The sequence below is a fragment of the Arctopsyche grandis genome, chromosome 1 (genome assembly GCF_051622035.1).
Source record: "Arctopsyche grandis isolate Sample6627 chromosome 1, ASM5162203v2, whole genome shotgun sequence".
NCBI lineage: Eukaryota > Metazoa > Arthropoda > Insecta > Trichoptera > Hydropsychidae > Arctopsyche > Arctopsyche grandis.
In genome coordinates this window covers 4,320,072-4,346,232 of record NC_135355.1, presented here as the reverse complement: position 1 = coordinate 4,346,232, position 26,161 = coordinate 4,320,072, and the positions used below count along the sequence as shown (strand labels likewise).

Genomic DNA, 26,161 nt, shown 5'->3' with positions numbered 1-26,161 from the left:
ATAAAAATAAAAATACCAGTGGTTAGTATGTAATGCTTTCTATTGTGTGGTTTTACTAGGATAAAAACTTGGATATTTGCAAGTGCCCCAATTTTTATGTTTTGCGTAATAACTATGTGGTTTTCAAAGCTATACACCCTATATTTCTTGTATTCCTAGAATGAACTACAAGAAAATTATTTTAATAGATTTTGTTTGATTTAGAAAAGGGGTACATCGTAAAAAAATACATTTATACTTTTCTACGTTCCAAAGTATGATTTAAAGGCGGTAGCGAATAAGTCATATTTTTGACTGTTCGCTTGCATATTCTTGTTGATCGATGAATCAATGCGAGAGAAAGAAACAGCTATATTTTCGTAAGCTATTGTTTTCGTCGCTTTTCGCGCGTGGCTATTGAGTCATGCAGTCGCCTGTTGGCCTTACCTATGTGCGTTTGCATGTCGGTGGTTGTCGTTATTTTTTAATACAAAACTAGTCAAAAACATGCTATAGGACTAAAACTTTTTTATGTTGATGTATAAAATGATTAATAAGATATATGTATCGAACCCATTTGTATTGAGAAAAGCTGTATTTTGATTAAAAAATACTGGGGTCTTAGTCATCCCCGGTTCGGGACACTCGTTCGATATCGACATTAATTATTAATTAATTAACGAATTAATCTATAGAGACATCTATGGATGTAGACTTGTGCATAATTTTTTTACATATTGTGCATAAATCAAATTCAGATATTAGTGACATAGTGGGTAGGATGATTTTTGCCAATTTGATGGAGAAACAGTTTCAACAATGAAATCAGATAAATTGGCAAACTCTGATAGGAAACGATCGCCTTGGAATCACAAATATTCAAGTCTGACCAACAGCATTAAAGATTAGCACGAGATCGAATCCGGTAACCTCTCGGTGCTACACATAAACATACTATAGTATATCGTACCTTTCCATATCTTGATGGAAACTTTTTATTGAACTGGATCGATTCAACTGTTGATCTTGGGGTTGCGTTCCAGAGTGACCTAAATTTCTCTGTTCATATCGACTCTGTGTGTTCCTCTGCCTCACGAATGCTTGGGTTTGTCTGTCGTAATTCTCGACACTACCATAATCCCGCTGTTTTGAGATTGCTGTACAATGCTCTAGTTAGGAGTATCTTGGAATACGCCTCTATGATCTGGAATCCTTACACTAAGTCTCTATCTGTGAAGCTTAAACTTGTCCAAAGACGATTTTTCAGACTGTTTTATAAGGAGCAATATGGGATTTACCCATACTTATTTCCTTCAAAATTCGTCATGGGTATGGTCGGATACACTTCTCTTGACCACAGGAGGAGTGCCCTCATCAAGTTCTTGTTTTCCATATTTAGAGGCTGTATCTCCTGTCCGTCTATTCTGGCTGAGTTGGGCCTTCATGCTCCAGAGAGTGTGATATGGACCCGCCATCGTCCCCTTTTTTACACTCCTTTAGCTAGAACTGTGGAATTTAGTTATTCTCCCATTCCTCGCGGCCTCCGTTTCTTAAATTCACTGGATGGTGCCATTGACATTTGTCACGTCTCTCTTCATTCTCTGCACCACTTCCTAAGTTATGGAGGTAGCGACCATTTAGAAATGTTGAGTTAGTGTTTTTAATTATGATTTTATTATGATTTCAAGTTTTATTTAGTTATCCTTTCCTTATTTAATTTGTATATTTGTATATATAATTTGTTTATTTAACTTGTATTATTTCCTTTTGTACTTCTTAATTTTTTTAGCACACTCTTCGCTTTGGCGCAATCTGTTAGACGAGTGTGCTTGATTAATTGATTTTGTAAAATAAAATAAAATAAAAATAATATAAAATAAACGCAACCACCGAGCCATACATATACCTGTATTGATATGTAAATAGATATTTACAAAGGAAATTTACAAGAAATCGTTGGTAATATTTTATGTAGTACTTTATTTAAGCAGCGTTTTATTTCATATTTTACATTTTAGTACAAGTATAATTGCCTCATTTTAATAAACAAAATGTGATTCAAATCGCGCTCTGTCACGCCTGTGGTTTTCTAATGCATTTCGTCGCAGTGACAAAACAAAAGTATAATCATCCGAATGCGTGATTGTTTGTACTTTGGGTCAAAGGCGTCAAAAGTCAAGAGTCCAACGAACGTCGTGAAAGTTGATTTTTATATGTATGTATGTGTATACATAAAATACATTGAAAATCGACGACGAATCGTAATCTAATGCGATCGTCCCATTCTTCTGGTTTATGTGTGCGCGAAATTTTTCGCGCACAAAAAAGCTCACGTTGAAATGTCAGCAATTAAAGTTTGATTTATAACCAATGCGAATTATATCCAATTTTTTCCCCCGTCTACCGTTCGAATTGTGCACTAATATATACCCGGTGCTATTATTGCGCGGAACTTTTGACATGATTTACGCGAAATACACCGTGTTATTACAGTGTAATTGAAGTATTGACACACCTGTAAAAAACTAACCCCTTCGGCGTGTGTATTTTGCTCGTTGCCTTGTCTGAATAATGCTTCTCAAAGTTTTCGACAATTAAATGCATTCTTGTGACCGTTTCGTGCCATTTTCCTATCGGTTATAAATTATTATTATACATATATTATCTAGCATATAATTTTTAAATTTGAAACCGATTGTTTCAACATTTTCTGTGTGTAGAATGAAGTCACTCCGTGAAGTCATGATTATAATGAGCTACTTTGAAAGTGATAATTTAATATATTAGCTACATATTATATGTATATATACAATACTAACACACTTGTGAAGAGTCTCGGTGATTACAACTAAATGTCTATACCCTTCAGGTATAAACACACAGATTACCTAAACACAATCTGCTTTAGATCGTCGACTTTAGAGAGTCTTTAATTAATATTATGTATCAGATGTATTACGAGCATTTATAAGAATTGTAAATAGGTTTTTGAGCTCTTATTCACATTATACTGTATATTATCAAATAGGTCCTTTGACAAGTAGGTACATACATATGTACATATGTAGTTTTGGAAAATAAAATTATTATATGCATATATGTGAATGCAATAAAAAAATGATTTCTTTAGTTTATCAACATCCTGCTGAATATATTTTGAGAAGCGCTGTCCTAATGTATCAATTCAAACAAACGAGACAGGAGGGTCTCTAATTTATATTCTCTTTTCGACCAAATACAAAAAAAAGGAGTAAAAAACAAACTATACGGGCACAACACGATTCCTTTGTCTTCGAATGCTAATTGGCTTCTAATGGTTTTGTTCCAATGCTTATGCATGTAAATAAAAGTTTTTTTACTATTCAAATATATGGGATGGTTTTTAGAAGACAACGTATTCGATATGCACAGTCGCATTCTTCGGTTACATGGAATTTTTCAAGTTTGAAATTCCAAAACTAACCGATCCGAGCATCGCCAGGTGGGTGATCTTTCGTTCTCTCTCTCTCTTTGTCTTCGGGATACATATTTTGAAACAATTTAAAACAAGACCTCAAATAATAAAAGGGACCGCGATAAATTTGCTCATCGAACCCTGCAGGGTCTCCTGTTTTCTTTTCGAAAGGTATCGATGATCTATAGGGGTACCGAGCTCGCTTATTTATCCTGCATCCGAGGCGGCCATTTGTAAAAATTTAAGTCCTTGTTAAACAAACAACGCTAATAAGTCTTCGCTAAATTATCCCATCAACTTTATTTATGCACACGTCGTTTTATTTTTATGTACGTATCGTAAGATCTCCAGGTCTCTCGCAAATTGAATTCAAAGTCGATCCTTTTTGTTTTGTATTTTACATAAATACCACTAAATTTACAACTATTACCACTAAATTTTTTAAACTAAATATCTGTACTGTCTATATTCCTCCTGGTAATTCTCACCAAACTCTATTAGTTACCCATTTAAATAAAGTATCTGATCTAATAACCAATTATCCAGAGGATCGATTCATTTTACTCGGTGATTACAATCTTCCCACTATTGATTGGACAAAATACGACTCAAATCTGCATCTATTTCCTTCCAATTGTATTAATTTTTCTTCCCTTTCCTTTACTCAATTCTTATCTTATAATAAACTTTATCAATACAATTATTTGTCAAATACTAATAATCGTATTCTTGACCTAGCTATTAGTAGTTTCCCCTTATATATTTCTCGTGCTGACTCTACGCTAATCCATGAAGATTCTCATCATTTATCCTTTTGCATCTCAATAATTTACAACAAATCTTCACCCTTGAATTATAATTATAATAAAACTTTCCTCTTTAGAAAAGCTGACTATGCTACAATTATTCCAATTTTAAGCGATATCAATTGGAATTCACTTTTGTCCAATTTAAATATTGATTTAGCTTGTAAAAAATTTTACGATACCTTACAAAATATTATTGAATGCCACGTCCCTTTTACTCTTAAATCTAAGCGTACCAAATATCCCCCTTGGTTTACATCGTCTCTTATTAAAATAATAAAAGAAAAAAACAAATTCCATAAAAAATTTAAAATTTATTCAAATCCCTTAGATTATCAAAGTTTTTCACTATTAAGAGCTCGAATTAAAAAATATTCTTTAATCTGCTTTAGAAATTATATTTCTCTTATTCAAAATAATATTAAAACTAATCCCAAATCATTTTGGTCATATATAAATTCAAAAAAAAATACCTCCTCTTCATATCCTTCCGTAATGTATTATGGAAATAAGTCGGCTTCACATGGTTCTGAAATCTGTACCATTTTTGCTGACTATTTTGACTCCACTTTCAATAGTGATTCTACCATTAACCTTTCTATCTCTAATACAGATACTTCTTCTTGTAACTTATCTACTTTTCATTTTGACTTATCTACTGTACTCAGTCACATCAACTCTCTCAATGTTAATCTTGGTGCGGGTTGTGATGGTTTGCCTTCTTTTTTCCTTGTTAAATGTGCTGTCCCATTATCTCTTCCCATAACAATCCTTTTCAATCTTTCTATGTCGAACGGTAAATTTCCTGACTATTGGAAATTATCTTACATCACCCCTATTTTTAAAAAAGGTGATAAGAATCTTATTGAGAATTACCGTCCTATATCTAAACTATCTGTCATTAGTAAAATCTTTGAAAAAATTATCTATAATTTCCTTTTCTCCAATTTCAAAAACTACATTATACCTGAACAACATGGTTTTTTTAAGGGGAGATCGGTAGAGACTAACCTGCTTAATTTCACTAGTACTCTCACATCTTATATGGACAAACGAATCCAAATAGACGTCGTTTATACGGATTTCTCTAAAGCTTTTGATAAAATCAATCACAACCTTTTACTCAATTAACTTTGGTCCCTTGGAATCCGAGGAAATTTATTTCGTTGGATCTCTTCGTATATACTAAATCGTCACCAAATCATAATTCTCAATGGTTTTAGATCATCACTTAGACATATTCCTTCCGGTGTCCCACAAGGGTCGCATTTAGGTCCCTTATTCTTTTTACTCTATATTAATGATATCTCATACATCTTCAAACATTCCTTTATACTTCTTTACGCTGATGATTTAAAAATTTACAAACCTATATACACCATAGACGATTGTCATAAGATACAAGAAGATCTAGATAGATTCTCTATATATTGTTTAAATAATGATCTTTTTATTAATCTAGAAAAATGCTCTATTTTAAATTTCACTAGAAATAAGTCAATTATTACTAATCAATATCAATTAAATCATTCAATCCTTAACACGTCATCTTCTATTAAGGATCTTGGTGTAATACTCAATAATAAACTAGATTTCTCTGAACATATTTCTTTTATTACCAACAAAGCATTTAAATCTCTTGGATTCCTACTCCGCTCAACAAAACCCTTTAATGATCCTTATGTACTAAAATTACTTTATTTTTCCTTTGTAAGGTCTCACCTTGAATTTGCCTCAATTATCTGGTCACCTTTTTATTTATCCCATATTAATTGTATTGAGAAAGTTCAACTTAAATTTATTAAATCCTTACGCTACCTTTTTCCTACCTATACCCATTCTACTGTTTCCGACATTTTAAAAATCCTTTCTTTTAACAATCTTTCTGTCAGGCGACGACATTCTGATGCTATATTCTTCTTTAAGCTCATAAATGGTTTCCTTGATTGTTCTGATTTACTGAATAAGGTTAATTTCAGAATCCCAGTTCGATACCCTAGACGCGTTACACTCTTTTCACTTGATCCTTTCAATACTAATTCCCAAAAATATTTTTATCTGCAGCGCGTTTATCGTATGTTTAACGGAGAGCTGAATGAGGTTGATCTGTTTGGTATTTCCCTACATCAATTCAGGTCTAACATCAAGAGAATCTTGACCGATTGATTCATTTTTTCTTCTATTCTATTTTTCCAATATTTCCATTATTTTTATACTTTAGTTTAGTTATGTAATGTGCTATTTAATCATATTATAGCTTTCATTCCTTTCCATTTCATTTGTTTATTTTGTATTTACCTTTTTCATTTGTTTTTTATATTTGTAAATTTCAATTTCTTCTTATATTCTATCTTATAACCTTTTCCAAATATTTTAATACTATAGTTTAATTATGCAATGTACTACATATTTTGTCATGCCTTTATTCTTTACTTTTTAATTTGTTTTCCTTATATTTATCTTTTTCATTTTTGTAAAAATCTATTATTGGACTCGGGTGTTACATATATTATTTATTTACTTTTTGTGTTTTTTATACCTATCTCTGTACATCCTGTCTGTTGATTTTTCAATTAATAAAATAAAAATAAAATAAAATAAAATAAAATAAAATAAAATGTTCAAAGCCGGAACTCCATGTCGCTTCGCGTTGAATCCCTTCTAGTTGATTTGGTGGGGTTGTTTTTTTTTTTTTGTTTTTTTTTTTTAGAGAAACGGAAGTGCTCTGTCGATGGCGTGTTTCTCTTGTGACAGTTTCCGGTGCCGATTTCCGGACGTTACCCATTCGGAATTAATTGATTCGTTTTCGACTCATTTGTGCAATTTATTGTGAACGTATTTTGTGAAATTTAGTTTATGAAAGTGTATGAAATTATATTTTAACTTAAATAGTCGAAGCGAGGACCGGAAATTTGCCGAAATTTATTACTATGTGCAATAAGAGTTTTATTACTTTATCATGCATATTTCTTTTGACAAGCTATTTTTATTAACGAATTATTTAGTGTGTCTGACTTTTTATGAAGTTGTAGTGTGAATGTATTCACTAACTAATGAGATTTTATATTTTTTAATTTTAAATGAGTACTAGGCCAATTGACCAAGCGATTAAAATTGTATGAAATAGTATTTGATTTTTAAATGCTTCGAAATTATTACGAAACTGTGTTCACAATACATCTATCTTATATCTATGTTTATAGCTACTGATCTACTGATCATTTTATATTTTACAATTTTAATTTAAATTTGTTAGTAATCATAGTATTATATTATTCTAATGTTAATGTACAGCATTATAGGAAAAAGAGCTCAAAAACCTATTCACAATTCTTATAAATGCTCATAATACATCTAATACATAATATTAATTAGAGACTCTCTAAAGCAGATTGTGTTTAGGTAATCTGTATGTTATACCTGAAGAGTATATATGTACATTTTGTTGTTATCACCGAAACTCTTCACAAGTTAGTATGGTTGTTAGTGGTTCTGTCATAGAATCTACTGGTTACTTTGTTAGTAATGTATGTACATATGTATATGAAATAGTATAATACAAAGTTGTAGTCCCGAATTGGAAACTAATTGACACAGCGGACATTTATACATATATAAATTGTAAATAATTTGAATAGGCAATTGTCTTATATTAGCCAGCAGTATGGCTCGGTGGTTGCGTTTATGCTAAGCACCGAGAGGTTTCCGGGTTTGATGCCGTGCTAATCTTTAATGATGTTGGTCAGACTTGGACATTTGTGACTCCAAGGCGATCGATTCCTATCAGAGTTTGCTAATTTATCTGCTGTCATTGTTGAAACAGTTCCTCCATCAAATTGTCAAAATTCACCCCACTCACTTTGTCACCAATATCTGAATTTGATTTATGTACAATATGTAAAAATGTATGCACAAGTCTAAATCCATAGATGTATCTATGTATTAATTCGTTAATTAATTAATAGTTAATTTAGTGTACTTCAGCATCTCGAAATTCAGCGATTATGTAATAAAAAATGCTGCAATGTTTGTAATTGGCTAGGAAGGTGCATTGGGGTTTACCTGTTAGGCCTCTCTGGTATATACATATCTATGTAAAATCTGGTATATATAACAATTATATATATATGATAAAGATTTTTACTTAAATTAAAAAAAATATCAGTACAGATAGAATAAGGTTTGACTATTAAATACACATTCATCATCATCATCAGCCATTCGCCATCAATGTCAGGATGAAATCTTCTCCAAAACGCTTTCATTTGTCTTATTGGGCAACTTTCATCCATCTCATCCCACACTTTTTTTTCATATTTCATCGACCCATCTCCCTTGTGGCTTTTCTTGAAGCCTTTTACATTCTCTTGGGTATCATTCGAGCGCTTTTTTCCATCAATCGTCTATTCTTCTAGCTACGTGATCCGCCTTTTGTCATTTCAATCTATTTTCTCCTTCCATTACATCAACCACATACATTTTGAAATATTTACTTATATACACATCTTAAAGGCGTATTATATTAATAACAATTTTAATTTGAAATGAGATTTTCCGTTTTGATGTCGAACTCAATTCCTCATACAATAACTTGTAGATTAATATCGCTTGGAGATTGTATCAAATTTTGCATAGAAATAATGTTCCCAGAACTTTTAACAAATACGGTCATATATCGTTGTACATTAACTCTTAACTTCCGGCAACTTTTTCCTTAAATTTCACATCTGATAATATTTTACAATATACGAGCGAAACGTTATGCGAACCTTGAACTTCAACTTCATACACGTTGACCTTAAACATGCACACATATCTTCACGTTTTAGATACGACGCTTAAAGAAACGTCAATCATTTAATAGAAAAAAAAACTTATAAGACAATTTTTTGTCCCGTCTGCCAATCTTGATTTCATCTTGGCAAATTGGGCATGAAAATATGAACTGTCAACCGACCAGTTTTCGAATCCGGTTAAGGGCGGTAACCGAAAATAGATTGTCGGTTTAATTTACGGCTTAGCGAATCGTTTTTTTTTTTTGTTGATTAAATTGATTCAACATAAAGCGTACATGTTTCATATCATTGGGTCACACTGTACGCGTTTGTTAATAATACATATCGTATCAACGTCATGTCCAATGAAGATATATTATTTCATTGAACGCATCACATAACAAACCGTTCTATTATATTTGTCGCAGTAAGTATGAGTGATCTGTTCGCTCGGCAATAATGATTTAATATTAATAAAAAACGGCAACGTTCTGAAAATTGGCACGGAATGAAAGGCGGGCAATATATTTATTTTTTATCGCGAAATAAAATCAATTGTGTAATATTTCGTACGGCAGAGAGTGGCCTCTGTGTTATAAGTAATTTATTGCCAGGACCATTACGTGTGGCCGCTTAAGGACAAAATAATGCATTATTTTATCGTTTATCATCCTGAGGTTTCACTTGCGGTATACTGTGTACATATATATAAATAAAATGCCTATGGAATGTTTATGTGGTGTAAATAAAAATGTCAACACCTACGACTTTGTTCCGCGACGACGCGTATATTTTATGCGCAACGATTTCATTGATACGTAAGGTTGGCTGTGTTTTTGGATGCGTGTTAACCCTTTCGATTCCGAATGATAAAATCAGCGACGTCTGTGCGTTGATCGATGATCGAAAAATGGAGAAAAGAAAGCCGAATGCATTTACCAAACATTTTATTGAATGAATTTCATATACAGAACTACTAGTATTCGTGACGCTACGTAGATATACACATGTTTGTATGATAATCCTACATATATTATCTATGGAATATAATTAATACATATTCTAATTATTGAATATAGTAAATAATGACGTTTTGTATCAATAATACATACATACATTCAGTGGTGTAGTGCTAAATAAAAAAGAACCAGGTCAGTGTTTAATTTTTACGACACCCCCCCCCCCTATTTTTCTTCACTAAAAAAAAGTAGTATCCTAATATTGGTAGTTCAAATATTTATAAAAAAAATCAAATAATAATTAAAAAATACTCTTACTTGTTGAAATTATGATGTATTTTCTTATATTTTATAAAAACTTCCATAATGCATCCTCTTCAACATCTTTGATTTTGCAAAACCCGTGTTTGTGTGTCAACAGCAACATTTATTTTAGGGCCGGGCCGCACCGCTCAACTCGCGAACAACTTGGTTGAGGGCGACCAGACCAATGCATGCAGGTAGATGGGACATGCCACACTCGTCAACTTGTTTGTCGCACACATTTTCATACATTTTTTCGTGTCGCGCAACAAGTCGGCCGACAAAGTTGGACGGTGCGGCCCAGCCCTAAAGAAATGCTAAAACCATATGTATACATATGTCAAAAAACTATCAAATTTTAACATGTGACTTTAGAGATAACTATTCATTTAAGCTGAGTTCCCTCATCTTATATCTATTCTCAAATGCGTATGGTCAATATGTTCAAAGAATGTTTTCTATCGAAGTTTTGTGTGGTTTTAGATAAAAAAGCCAATAATTTTCATTAAACGTCTTTTAAGTTTTGAATGTGCTCAGATTACTATTCTATTGTGATCATCGAGTGTTAGAACGAGAGTCTGCTCACAATATTTGGAATACAACATTTTATGTGAAATTTTAGTCAAAATATTTTTTAATTGTACTCGAAAAACAATGTTTATATCAATCAAAGTGCCAGGGTGGCGACCTGCCCCGACTACACCACTGCATACATTCTAAGTAGTACGCAGTTTTGCGTCAAAATTATGAGAAAAATGTGTCGCTTTTAAAATCGGTATAAATTTGAGATTATCTCTCGCATATCAATAATATTTGTCTTTGAATAAAGTAAGATTGATGTTTTTATTAGTTTCATTTCTTCCGTTAGTTTGACACACTTCTACTCTCACAAACAAATTACAAACTACGCTCACTGAGGTGGAAAATATCACGTTCAGGCTTATTATATATTAATATATCTTTAATTTAATTGTAGTATAAATATTATTTATAAATAATGTACATTTATAGCATACGTTTCATACTTAATGATAATAAAATCATTCCTCGAAAATATTGAATGATTTAAGCATCTTAACGCTTCGTCAAATATGTATGTACGTACATAGACCGTCTTATGTTGAGCTGTCGGTTTTTTTTTGTTTTATTATTTATTTATTTTTTCCTCCGTAAACAAATGTGTCACGGGTTTAAGCTTTTTACAAGAAAAAGCTCTTATACTTATCGACAGAAGTACTTTGCGGGAGTTTCCGTACTCGGGGCTTCCTTTTCAGTTCGACTTTTTCAATGGGGCGAAACCGATCGTCGCACAACTTTCCGGCTCTCCAGCATTTAAAAAATCTCTCACCTGGACCATTTTCGATTGGGATGGGTAGTGTGCGACTAATTTGATTTTTTTTTAATTTTTAGTTGTAAATTTTGAGGTTTCTCGAGGCGTGTCTGGGTTACGCTCGTTCCTTTCGGAACATTAACTACTGTTTACCCTCTGGGTTAAGACGTGACGGCGGTCAACCTTTATACCGCTTCGGATGGCCCAACATATTTATGGCTTGTATTACAATTAAGAAAACTTCCCTTGTGGCAAAATATCCTGTTTCCTGCATGAATATTTATGAACTTCACCGCTCACACTCATTGCTCGCCCGTATATCTGTACACCGTATCATATAAAACGAATATCAGTTTTATAACGCACACATGTGAAATTTCAATTTTCGTATTCTTCCTGTACTATGACACATAAATTACAATTTAACTTTACCTATAGATCCGTTTTATGTTTGTATAATGGTTGTTTTTATCGCATTTTGTATTGTGCTACACCTATAAGTACATACATTCATCTGATTAAATGAAAAGCTTATTACAAAATTATGTTCACAATACCTATTTTAATAGCTACTGATCTACTGATCATTTTCTATTTTACAATTTTAATTTAATTTTGTTAGTAATCCTAGTATTATATTATTATAATGTTAATGTACAGCATAATAGGAAAAATCGCTCAAAAGCCTATTTACAATTCTTATAAATGCTTATAATACATCTGATACATAATATTAATTAAAGACTCTCTGAAGTCGATGATCTAAAGCAGATTGTGTTTAGGTAATCTGTATATATTCCTGAAGGGTATAGAAATTTTGTTGTAATCACCGAGACCCTTCACAAGTGTGTTAGTATGGTTATTAGTGATTCTGTCATAAAATCTACTGGTTAGTTTGTTAGTAATGTATATGAAATAGTATATTACAAAGTTGTAGTCCTGAATTGGAAACTAATTTACACAACGGACATTTATATAGAAATTGTAAATAATTCAAATAGGCAATTGTCTGACCAGCAGCATTCAAGATTAGCATGACATTGAACCCGGTAACCTCTCGGTGCCAAACATTAAACGCAACCACCTATCCATACTGCTGGCTGTTTATCTTAAAGTACTTCCATTCCAATTTGGTGATTTTAGATTGATAACTGGATTAAAACTGAAGATTATGTAGAGCTGGAAAAGGTTAACAAACCTGCTATGTAAACACAAAACTTGAAATGTATCTGTAAAATTAGTTGTTTTATCCTGTATTTATACTTATTTACTATTTTATAAGTATCATTTAAGGTTTTCTCAATCAGTAATTACATATGACCGAACAGGTACGATGTATACAATATTATAATTAAATTTTAAATATATCTACTACTTTATTGAGTATTTAAATACCATAAAGTATGCATTAAAAAGTATATGAATCGTACAATATCATAAATATGTTTTTAAACTATTTTCTCTTAGATCAATCGAGTATAAATCCTAACAGAGAAAACGTTGTAAAATAGATAATAATCTCCTGACTAGTTACTACGGATTAATTCGTACTCAAAGCAAGTCTATATATGTACTTGAGTGTACATATATATGTCTACATATGAGTGGAATTTTGACCTTCTCTCTTAGATTTATTCCTCGTAGGGATGTTTCGTATTTGCGGCTGATTCTTATACATACATATATTATTGCTGGCTATATATGTATGTATGTACGTGTAGGTGCAAGACATTCCCTACTTTGTATTTTATAATTTGATATTTTTACTGTATCTGCTATTATTATAATGCTATAGTTTTTTTTATGATTGTATATAAATGTATTTTTCTCACCTCTGTATTTTTCGACCATTGTGGCGCATTAGAGCGAAATCACACAGCGCGGTATGTGGGACGTATTTTTACATAGTTTTAAACATACAGAAAAAAATGGTGTACGTGGTCACATACGTGGTACCATGTGGTACCATACATGGTACCGTCTTTTCAAAAGGAAATGACATATGCCATTCATAAACAAACGGACAAAGATGTTTTCTGCATAAAGGGTTCTATGTAGTGCACCAATTATTGATCGTAACCAATTAATACTAAATGTGTCTAAAATAGAATAAGTAGGATTTCTGTTCTAACGAGAATTTCATCTCAAATATTCTGTAGTATTTTATCATTTTACTAATTAGAATTTTTTCCATCTTATACGAAATGATATAAAATAAAGGCTATTTATTTGATGTGGTTTCATATAAGTTTTGCCAGCAGTTTCAGACATTGAAAATTCGCCTCGACTGAACTGACTGTTGGATCTTTCAGACTAGGCTATAAGTTATGTACAGCTGAAGTTGAAATTTGAAGTTACAGGTGTCCAAATAACCGTGCCGGTCGAAGGAACGAATACCTTGAAAGTTTTATTATATCTATAGACACAGTTTCGAAAAGTAGCAAGCGTTCTTCTTTGTTGAAGAGTGTCAGAGAGGTTGCCGAGAATAATTTCGCCAGGTGAAAGTTTTATATTATTTGTCAAACAGGTGAACGTGGGGGGGGGGGGCAGGGAGCAGCTTTTAGACAATTGCCCCATAATTAAATTCACGACAGTCTTGTTACTCAAGCCGTCGTATTTTACTTTGAACCGGCCGAATAATGAAATCTCAAAGCGCAGGACCTAAATCAAGTTTTTGTGCCAAAGTCCTGAATGCGAAACGATGCCTCAACGGGGAACGAACTCCCCTAATTCAATAAGGGCAAACGAGTCGGGGCCCACTATTTGTTTGCGCTCGTTCAGTTGCCTGTGTCGGTTTAATTAAAATTTCGATAGATGAAATTAGCGATTAGGGATAAATTTATCAGCGCACGTGAGCCATCACGCCCATACATAACCCACGTACACGGAAATGGTACCTAGTAAAAGTTTTGGGTAGCACGAGTCCAAAGCACGACCTCGTAACATCTAGGGGAGGAGTGCTGACAATGGACAATTCGTTTTATGAGATTAGTTCTTTTATCCTGACACGATCTCGTTGCACGTAATCGAGCACTTAAACTCTCATGCACATATTTTTACATAGAACTATTTACTTTTCAAGTATATTTTATTTATTTATTTATAGTTTTGGACCATTGTGGCATTACATGAAGAACCTAATGCGTCATAATGGCCTCCATAAGAAAATAAGAGAGAAAAATAAATATCATAATAATAATATTGTAGTAATAATTCATAAATAAAAATAAATAAAAGTTAAAACCAGAAAAATACTACAAAACAAAAACAAAAAATAGTACTGTTGCGTAGGGGTGGGTGGAGGATCCAAGTAAAAGCCAACAGTCGTTTCACAGCATTTATTGATGATTAAGGAGTTACACGTATTGCCAGTGTTCAGTCCAGAATGACCTGAGATCGCTTACGTACCGCCTTATAAGGGGTAAATCTCTCAGGACGTCTAATCTGTTTACCTACTGTATAGTCACGTATTCGGATATGTATTCCCACGGCATGAGAAGTGCAATCATTGTTTCATGCACTTAGCTTGTCGCTAATCCTTAAACCCCACTTATACCAGTCGCACGGTATGCATTTAGTTAATCCGTTAACAGATATCCGTTACAGATAATCTTTGAACGGTCACACAGTCTCTGGGATTCTATTCGCTTAATCCGCGGCGTACGTTACAGTACATAAAAATGTACATAAGGAGACAAAAAAAAAAATAACAACGAGACCCAAATGGAAGAGAGTAGAACCGTTTCCAATGAAATCAGGAAAATTGGCAAACTCTGAAAGGGAACGATCGACTTTAGAGTCATACATTCAAGGTACAAGGAACTGTACTTTGAATATATGACCACACAATTGGAAACATTATACGGTAACCATTGATCTATGCCACTGGCTATGACGATTAAATATTGGGAATATTGAAGACATGCCACGTATCGTTACAACATCTTTAAAATCATTAGGATTCTAAGTATATTCTAAAATTTTCTTATTGATAGGATTTAAGGTTCATGTATGTATGTATACTAGAAGTTTATTATAAAGCTAAAGAGAATTGAGATTTACATAGCTACATATGTACAGTCCCACGACAGGAAATTAGAGCACCTGATAGAATTGACGGTCATAAATAACTCACTATGGGACCTTTTGGGCTTATTTTTTTTGTAAACTTATCCTTAAAGGATAAGATTATCCTTTTTTGCAAGCTTATCCTCAAAAATATGATAAAGATGCAGTGAAAGAAAAAAATCGCGGTATTTTGACGAAATAATTATTAATCTTCGCGGGAACGTACGTCAACTCACTCAACGTAATTCAGAAGCAAAATGACTTCTAACATCTTTCTTTTATTTTTGAAGAAATTTTGAAGGACAATGTACCGCTATTTTTTGTCAGTGAATAGAGTTGCTTGTAAGGATGACTCTTACAAAAAAAAATAAGCCCAGAAGGTCCCATTTATGACCGCCACAAATGGATGGTTAATCGGGTGCTCTAATTTCCTGTCGTGGGACTGTACTGTATAGCTATGTAAATCTCAATTCTATTTAGCTTTATAATAAACTTCTAGTATACATACATGAACCTTAAATCCTATCGATTAGAAAATTTTAGAATATATTTAGAGTCCTGATGATTTCAAAGATATTTTAACGATACGTGGCATGTCTTCAATATACCCAATATTTAATCGTCATAGCCAGTGGCATAGATCAATGGTTACCGTATAATGTTTCCAATTATGTGGTCACATATCCAAAGTACAGTTCCTTGTACATACCTTGAATGTGTGACTCTAAAGTCGAGTATAGCGTCAAAGTTATGTTAAAAATGTATGTAATTTTGTATTAAGCATAACTATGGTCAGTTATTTTGGTGTTTATAAAACAAATGCACAAGACAATGCATCTTTGTAAAGCAGCAACTCTAGTATTTTGAATTCCGAGCTAGCTTGGGTTTACGTAATTATAAAATACGTGCTTAGTTAGTGCATAGTACGTAGTTTTACGTGCTCAGTTAACACATAATACATATACATAGTTCTACGTAGTGAAGTACAATGGGTGAATTAACTTTGTGTATTAAAGTATTGAATTAGGGATTTTTTAATGAAGTCATTGAAGTTTCAGCCTTTATTTTTTCAAAAGTTTGTTCTGGTCTGGAAAGCTCCTGGATCTTAATAAACCAGCGGTTCCTTTGGTAGTATAAAGTGCTTGAGATAATGGGGCAAGCTTTCAGAGCTGGTAGGTACCTAACCACCGACTAAAGAGCGATCGGGTTGCTCGGTGAGCGCGGGACGCGTATAATTACGTTGATTGCCGCCGGAGGCAAGCCGTTATTGGTTTAGATATACTACTGGACCAAGGAGCTTTCGTGCCTTCAGTGGCTCTCAAAATTTCGAGTAGAAAAACAACGTTTCTACAGGCAGGCTAGACTAAAATATATCCGGATAGGTTAGTGTTGCAGTCGGAATTGCAGCTTAGGATTGAATTCTGTATCAAACTGTAAATGACTTACATGTGCGTCGTCGGATCTGCGCCAAATTTTGGAAATACTCGCAGTGTGCGTCGTCCTGCCTATGACGAGTTAACAGCGTGTGTCATTATAGCATTACATTTTGTGTATAGATTCATCATTATAATTGCAGAATCCATTGAGTAACTTTATATATACTACGATGAGATACCTGTGCTAGATGAGGCTATATTTGAAAACAATGTGTTGTTTTGAAAAAGTTGAATGAGTATATATTTTATATTTAAAGTTATACTTATTGTGTTCTAAAATGAATTTCAACATAATAATTTTATATTTATAGTCATTGCTTGGTTCATTCCTCATTAAAAACTTAATTTTTTAGTTTTAATATTTTCATAACTAGAACTCATTTATGAAAATTGCTTAAATTTATTCAACACTAATAAAATAATGAATTTAAAATATGTATACTAAATCTAATGTATACATATGAAAAAATTAAGATGAGAGTAAAAAACAGCTTGTAAAAATGACATTTACTACTATTTAATTCAGTTGCAAAGGGGCGGTTGAAAGCCACGTATGGATAGCTGTCCTCACTTTGATCCGACACAATCTTTATTACAAGGTTTCTATTTGTTAATGATTAAACTCTAGTTTTATGTTGGAAAAAATAGCTTACTTCAATGTCCCCCGTATGTCGGTAAAATATCAAAGCGACTTGATGCGTAGAAATGGTTCAAAATCAGATCATAAATTTTTGACGGCTGTGAATGTCACTCAGCTAACAGTGAATCTAATAAAAAGCTTTTCATGAATGTTTGTTCGACTTAAGATCATCAAATTTGGTATTATATTTTAAGCTACCACCACCTTAACGAGTTTCGGGATGGTTTGGAGCCTGGAATTGAAGGGCTATCATAAAAAAACTCCTGGAACATTCTGTTTTACTTCACAATTCAAATCATTTTGGGTAGTATTTATGTCGTTTAGATGTCTAAAATGTTCTGGATTCTTCTTATCAAGTCGTTATATTGCGTGCAAAAGGTCATGATCTCCCAAGTCTATCAACTGTCTCGTTGCTCGTCTCCATCTTTCTCAGAACTCCGTCAGATTAAAAAGTCATAGAAGATCCTTTGGATGTGTCTGGTCCATCGAGTAGGAAATCTTCTCCTCATGTCCGGTAATTCTAGTAGTATTTCCAAGCTACTCGGCTCCGACAAGCTATCTTCTAACTGTCCAAAGAAGACAAGGATTCTTTAAAGACAGACTGATGACAGTCTATTGGCGATCTTAGCTTCCTGGAGGACATATTTACATGCCCATTAGTTCTTCTTGCTGTATATAATAATCTCAAGATATGCCTCCAGCACCTCTCAAAGGCGTCTATATTTTGGTCCAAGATTCAACATCATAAATAAATATTGGAAAAGATATGTTTGGACTTGAAAAACCTTCGTCAATGAGGTGATAGACCTATCCTTACAGATTTGAGTCAGCTAGTCTTTGGCTTTTGCTATATATATTTTAATTTTGGTTTCAAACCCACCATCATTTGAGATGATAACCGATCCAAAGTAAAAAAGATCTTTATATATAATGTCGAAGTCTGCATACCAACTGCTTACTAAATCAGGAATGTATTTAAAGCGTTGAACTTATATACATATTTGAAGCACATGCTTTCCATTTTGCAAAACTCCACACTAGCAATGTTTACACGAGTTTATGACTGCGTTCAATTAAATGTACATATTTTAACGCAACATTATCCGTATTGACGTTCGTTAATTGCTACATCAAACCGTTACGCGCGCGCGAGATCATCTCACAAACGAGCTTTTTTATTCATCGCACAAAATATTTTCAGTTAATATAACATGGATTATATGATATTTCACGTGAAAATGCAATAAAAGGCATTCCCGCCGGTATGAAAGGTGCCGCAACGACGAAACCCGTTTGACAGAAATCTTAAAATATTAACGTACTTAAGCACTTGCTTAACAACTCACCGCGCCGATATCACGAATAACAAATTACGCTTGTAATTCACCGATAAATAAACGACTGTTTATTATATTAGCTTATGCATTTGTATAATATTTACTCGCGTGTACGTGTGTGCTGGTTCTGAAAGGGTCAATGCCGACATTTCCGCTTTCGAATTGAGTATATGTACATACAATTAGAATGTGAATTTTTAAATTATCTGTATTGAAAGTCAAAATCGACTTTCATAATGATGTTTGATTCGATAGATTCATAACTTTTTATTGATAATATATTTATAATTATTTCAAATAGCTAGTATGAAGTACATATTGTATCTGGAATACGTAGTATGGAATTAAAGTTAAAGTTTAGATAAAATCCAGACTATATGCCAAATGAGAGTGAAAAAAGTAACTTTTACCACTGTTTAATTGATTTGCAAAGGGGTGGTAGAAATTCGCATATGGATAGTTAGCTGTGTCATCGCTTGATGTAATTTTTAATGGGTTCGTTAATGATTTAACTCATTTAGCTTCATCAAGCAGAGACATTAACTAGTTATCCCCCATACGTCGGTAAAATATCAAAGTGATCTAAAGAGTGGAAATGGATCAAAATCAGATCACAAATTTTTGACGGATTGGAATGTCATTGAACTAATAGAGTTAAGCTACATATTTTCTACATTGTAAGGTGATTGAAAAATCTAAAGCTTTTTCTACTTTTAGTGTCATTTAACCTATAAAACAAATTTGAAACTTTCTATTTTTGTGGCAAGAATTTCATCTTAAATATTCCTTGAAATTTTATTTCCATCTTGTACGACATGATATAAAACATCTCAAATGACATTTTATAGTAGTAGAAATTTAAACAGACAATTCCGATCTCTATCATTATACAAATCACAAACAAATCAAGCAAAAATAATCTATTGAGTTCTGAGATATTACAATGTTTTATGTAATTCAATTTAAAACCGCGGTGTAACGACTATTTGTCAGTTGTCTTTTCAGTAGTTATATATTCCAACTGGCATTTTCGGTCATTCTTATTAGAATACAATTCAACTAGTAAAATATATCCACAAGCGCAAATACACTTTCAACAATATGCGCCAGTTGTAATATGACAGTTGAGTTTTGACAGCTCAGTTGTTTTTACGAATGCTTTAGAAGGCGATAATGTGTTAATATTTGGTAGGTATTATGAATAAGGTTAATAAGTACCGTATTACGATAACTCTAAGAATGTGTTCAAAACAAAAATGTAACTTTACAACTCATTTTACTAGTCGAGTGATGTTTTCCCGAAAATATAACATCTCCATCTAACCTGGTACCAACTTATAGTTGAACTGTATTTTCAATTGGAATATATTTTAACCAATTGGAATCTAACTCGCCATATGAATCAACTTATTTCGGTTAGATGGAATACATTCCAACTAGTCAACATACATATAATACAACTCAAAATACACTTTTCTATTATCTTATTACATTTTATACCAGGAAGGTCTTACAGGTAAACCCCAATGCGCCTTCCTGGCCAATTAAAAACAATACAGCATTTTTATTATACAAGTCGCTGAATTACGAGATACTGAAAACTATGAATTGTGTACACACATTTTATTGTACATCAATCAAATATTGGTGACATAGTAGGTAGGTAGGATTTTAGCTAATTTTTAATCGGGAACCGTTTCAACAATGAAATCAGAGAAAATTGACAAACTCTGATAGGAAACGATCGAGCAGGTGACACAAATATCCAGCTCTGACCAGCTGCACTACAGATATACTCTGTCTTTAAAATCGAGGTCAGCTCATGGGATCGAACCTGGCGCCTCTCGGTGTTAGGCAGAAGCTTAAGAGGGCTGTATACCCGAAACCTTAATTTTGTTGCCGTTCCTTTCTTCAATATATATATTGAATGAATGCGACAGTATATATCAATATATATATTGAGTGAATGCGACAGTTAAGCTTCGACCAGATAATACAAAATATAAATCGACAAAATAGACGTTTCGTATTCTCCAGTTTTCTCCTCTGAAACTGGATCACTTTAAAAATTAATTTCATCATCGGTATGAGAAAGATATTTTCTATGTTTGTGTGTTTGTATTTTTTTCAAAATCAACCGTTAAATAAGCACGTTGGACTTTTTTCGTGGGTGTAAAAAAGAGGCGATTTTATAGCTGTTTGGCGGCTCCTAGCTCCTATAAAAAATAACTAATCAAAAAAAATAAAACCACAGAAACATGCCTATGGTGGATATCCATAGCATATTAAAAAATAATTTCTCTAGTGCCATAATTGAGGAAGGGAGAAGTGTAATACGTTTGTATGGACGAGGCGCTGGTGTCCAGCCCTCTTAACGACCGAGCTATGCTGCTGGCTAACTTCAACTATAACATAATTGTTGCCAGGTTAGATGGAATATATTCCAACTAGACAAAATATATCGCAACTGGAAGAAACACTTCAACTGTATCATATATATGTAGTTATAAAGTTTTCAAAAATTCGATAATAGGCGAAACTTCAAACATTTGTTTGACCACATTACGTACAAGTGTAATAAAAATTTAATTGATAGCAATGTATAATCGCATTATATCATTTATTAATAATGAAACATTGATTCGATTAGTGATAAACAGGCATCTACGATCACGATTCGGCCTATCTGATCGAACGTTATTATAATTACCACTTTTTTTTCGCACTATCGATATTAATTTATCTTGGCACATCTACGAGTCTCGAATCCGACTAGTTGAACTCCATCCCACGTGTTGGCTAATTTAAATCAACCAATTTGAAATCTGCTCGTATCCCTGTTTGAACAGCTTTATCGACTTCTTGTCAGACCACCGTTTGCCGTTTATACCTCCTTCCTGTGTTCAACAGAAGACCCCTCGGTAAAACGAACATGTTTATTATTATTATCGCTTGTGCATCAATTTGTAAAACCCGTCACACGCCGTTTTGTATTTCAACGCCTCTCACTACAACAATATTGCGAATCGTCAGGCATAATTTGCCAATTACCTGATTTGTACACGTCCGTGCCGATATATCAAAGTTGGGTCGAATCCTCAGTATGTACACATAATATATATACTGCATATACATACATATAATATTGTTGGCGTTATAAAATCGAGTGCATTTGAGCGAAAACCAAAAAAAAAAAAATGCTTTTGTGCGATTTCAGAATGTCATCATTCGCGATTTAATAATGGAATTTTCGTGTTCGGTGCTCATGAACCGTGCTTGAATCATTGTTGTCATCCAAAAGTGGACCAGTTCCAATTCAGGTGTTTGCTTTCAGCGGTAGAAAATGTATACTGTATGATGTATTAGCGTGCGTTTTCCGGTAAAATCCTATATGTATGTACATATATACAAGCTACCTTAAATAAAGCCTTTCCGAAATCATACGTTGCTATAATAATTTTTGTTTTATTTATTCAATCAATCATGCACTCGTCTAACAGATTGCTCAAACGCGACGAGCGTGCTATTTAGATGCTAAAGATCTATTTAGATATAAAAAATCGACTCTGTGGCTAATTGTGTACATAACCAAACATATTATACAATTTAGATGTATAGATATTATTGCGTAGGGGTGAGTGGAGGATCCAAATCAAAGGCCAAAGTCGCTTAACAGAATTTATTGGGTGATTAAGTAGTTCCACGCACAGCCAGTGCTCCTTCCAGAATGACCTGATATGGCCTTAGTACCTGCTTATACAGGGCAGGTCGCTCAGTGCATCTTCCTCGACACGTTCGTTTACCTATTATTTTACGTTTCTCTCACGCTTGTCCGGATTCTGGGAAATAACGGAGATGCTACTCTTTTAGGGTTGTTACCCTCGAAAGCACTTAAGCCGCCTGATAATACCGATTGCACTTAACCGGCGGCGTACGTTACAGTATTATCTATTAATTTTTAAACAAGTACACATTCATTTATTAAACACAACATCTATGGTCAAATGGTTTACAGCCATAGAGACATACATATATGGACAATTTTTTGCGGCATGTTTTAATCAGCGAAAACCGAGATGCTGAATAACTCGAATTGTTGCAAAAGGGACAGGATTGTCAAATTGTTGGAACCAATTCAATGAAATCAGATAAATTGGATAGGAAATGATCGACCTTGGAGTCACATATCTAAAGTCTGACCATCAGCATACGGGATAGAACCCGTGACTACACAACTGAAAGCATTTTCTAATTAGTAGAAATTGAAATGCAAAGTAAATCGAATTTTCGCGAGAGATAGGACAGGATTGCCAGATTATTTGAACCGTTTCAATTAAATCTGATAAAATTATAAAACAACATCTGATAATTGAAAGCATCACATGCTAACCATCGACCTTTGCTGCTATTCTAATGTAATAGTATATTAATGACCGCTTTAAAAGTCAAACAATTCGACCCTTAAAACCCTCAACATATGTAGAACGAGACGTATGTAATAGTATAGCAAATTGTATATCGGACAAATATCTTGTCTAGTAGTTTTTATATGGAAGACCTACAATTCCGGGCTCCAGACCTTTTCAAAATCCGTTCTAATTTTAGATAGATTGCACAATACAAAATGTAACTTAATAATATAATTGTTTTAAGCTTGACATTGCTATTTGTAAGGTTCTATTTTAATGTGATGTGATTAAATATTAAATTTGAATTGGCTCTCTTTTGTAATGAATCAACCGGTTAGTTTTCGACAAAATTTTACACAGTGCAATTTTGTCTGTATCGCTACGGTTCAAAGTAAAAAAAAACATGTCGCTTTTTCAAATATTTACATTTTTGAAAGTCACACATACGTATAATATTTGTATGCACTTGTAATAAGCTTGCCTAGACATACATTTTTATGATTGTTTATTAATGTTTTTTTTTTTTGTATTGTTTCAGATTTGACCCTCGAAGGTGTTGGAAACTTTTGCAATAATAACCGATGAATTCACAGTTTTAAATATAGAATAAAATTGAATATGTGGAAGGTTGGTATTATCATTTGGCATGGTGGAGAAGTTCGCGCATAGAGGAAAATTCAAATGTTTCAATTTGATGGTGTCGGTTGAAGAAGTGTTCAGTTCTTTGTCGTTTTGTGTTGCTCAAAATGTGGTGTTCGAAAGTGTTGATTTTGTGCTCGTGTTTGACCGTTTTGGGGACACTGGGATCGCCGACGACCGTCCAAGAAGAAGAAGGTAAATATTTGACCGTTCAATCTTGTCAAAAAGTGATGTTTTTCCAAAGCAAACACTCAATACAGTGTCGATAGTGTAGACTTGCATAATATTAAGTGAGTATATTATTATATATATGTATGTATTTGTGGTCGACACGTTCTGGTGAAAATTAATTTTCCGTTCGGTCCATCTTTGATCTCGCCGTGTTTGCACAGTGAAGTTAGAGAGGAAAAATAAAGGAAGAAACGGAATTAATTTGGCGGTTTTCCTTTTATCAATATTTATTCTTTCGGGTATTAAAATTAAGTATCTCCGGGTTGTACCATTTGTTTGCGCTTACTTCTTGGGAAAATTCGTGTGCTTTTTATCTATGTTGTAAAAGAAGCCCATTAGTCGAGCTCGATTACTCGTTATTTGATTTCAATATTTACTGTAGATGTTTAAATAAAAAGCGGATTGAGTCAAGTTTATGTACACTAAGAAAAATAATTAAAAATATCCATATAAATTTTTGAGTCTAATAGCATACTGTAATTTACATTAATTTGCAATAATCGAGATTGAAATCGTTTGATGAGAATTGATGGATAAAATATTCAATATAAAAATTAAGTACAACGTTGAAATTAATTTGAAAATGTGTATAGTATAGTACATACATAGAATAATAAAGAAATATTTATATAAAATATTCAAAAAATAAAATATTGAAATTTGCACAAGCATTTAAAAGCAGTTCGTTTCGTTCTTATATCATTCAATTTTCATTTTAAAAAATCCAAAAATCGAAGTAAGACTACCATGAGCTAGTATACCAAATTCGGTGATTACAAATTGAAAACTGTAGATTATCATAGCGACCCAAATGGAAGACAGAAGGTCAAAATTCCACTCACATTCAATTATGAAAATAATGATGAACGTAGGCTATTAGACAAATAGGTTAAAATAATCTCCGATAACCTACGCTCACTGATGTGGAAAATATTCCATTCAGGCGCAGTAGCAACGATTTCATTGAGAAGTCGGATAGCTTTTGGAATATGAGCCATTCGATAAAGAGGTACAACCATCAAATGATGAAGTCCAAGCACATAATTATTAGGGACATGAAGTCCCAACTGTTCTAGCAACGACGGGCATGACATATTACCACGTAGAAGCTGAAGAATAATTATAATGCATGTATAATTATAATGCAACGGGCACAATACTAGTATTTTATTAAAAAATGTTTTTAAAAAAAATTTTTTTTCAAATTTTTAAGTTGACCGGAAATGGTACCTCCCCTTATAGGTGTCCTCTTTTTAAGTTTTTGAATTCAATTATCTTCCAAACCGCCAACTGAATCGGACTGTATTTTTTTTACATGTAATCTATATATACATATAAAATTGAATGTTTGTCTGTCTATCTCGAATAGGCTCTTAAACTACTGAACCGATTATGATGGAACTTTCAGGATTTGTTGTATGCATGTCCGGGAAGATTACTGTTAAAAAAAAACGGGATCAAATCTCTTAATAATAATATTCGTAATTACGATTTTATCGTAGCGAAAGTATGAGGCGCCAGTGTGTAGTTAAGGAAATGTTTACGTTGGTAACCGACTTGCGCGCACGCATGCCAACGTACAAATACATTACGTACCACTCATAACAATCCTACATATCTATATAAATCAATGTTTGTCTGTCTGTCACTTATGCATTCCTATTCTTTACTATAATTTAATTTGATTATTATGCCAACGTACAAATACATTGCGTACCACTCATACCAACCTGACATTACGTACCACTCATAAAAATCCTACATATCTATATAAATCAATTTTTGTCTGTCTGTC

General features: G+C 33.1%; 1 protein-coding gene across 1 annotated transcript in view; it reads left to right on the top strand.

The window, feature by feature from the left end:
• LOC143915144 (uncharacterized) overlaps nt 1–26,161 on the top strand; it is a 117,009-nt gene that overhangs the window by 76,089 nt on the left and 14,759 nt on the right. Inside the window, exon 3 of the mRNA XM_077435612.1 lies at nt 24,035–24,330. Within this exon, the coding sequence (XP_077291738.1) occupies nt 24,243–24,330 (88 nt within the window). The 5' untranslated portion in view covers nt 24,035–24,242. The remainder of the gene's footprint in view (nt 1–24,034; nt 24,331–26,161) is intronic.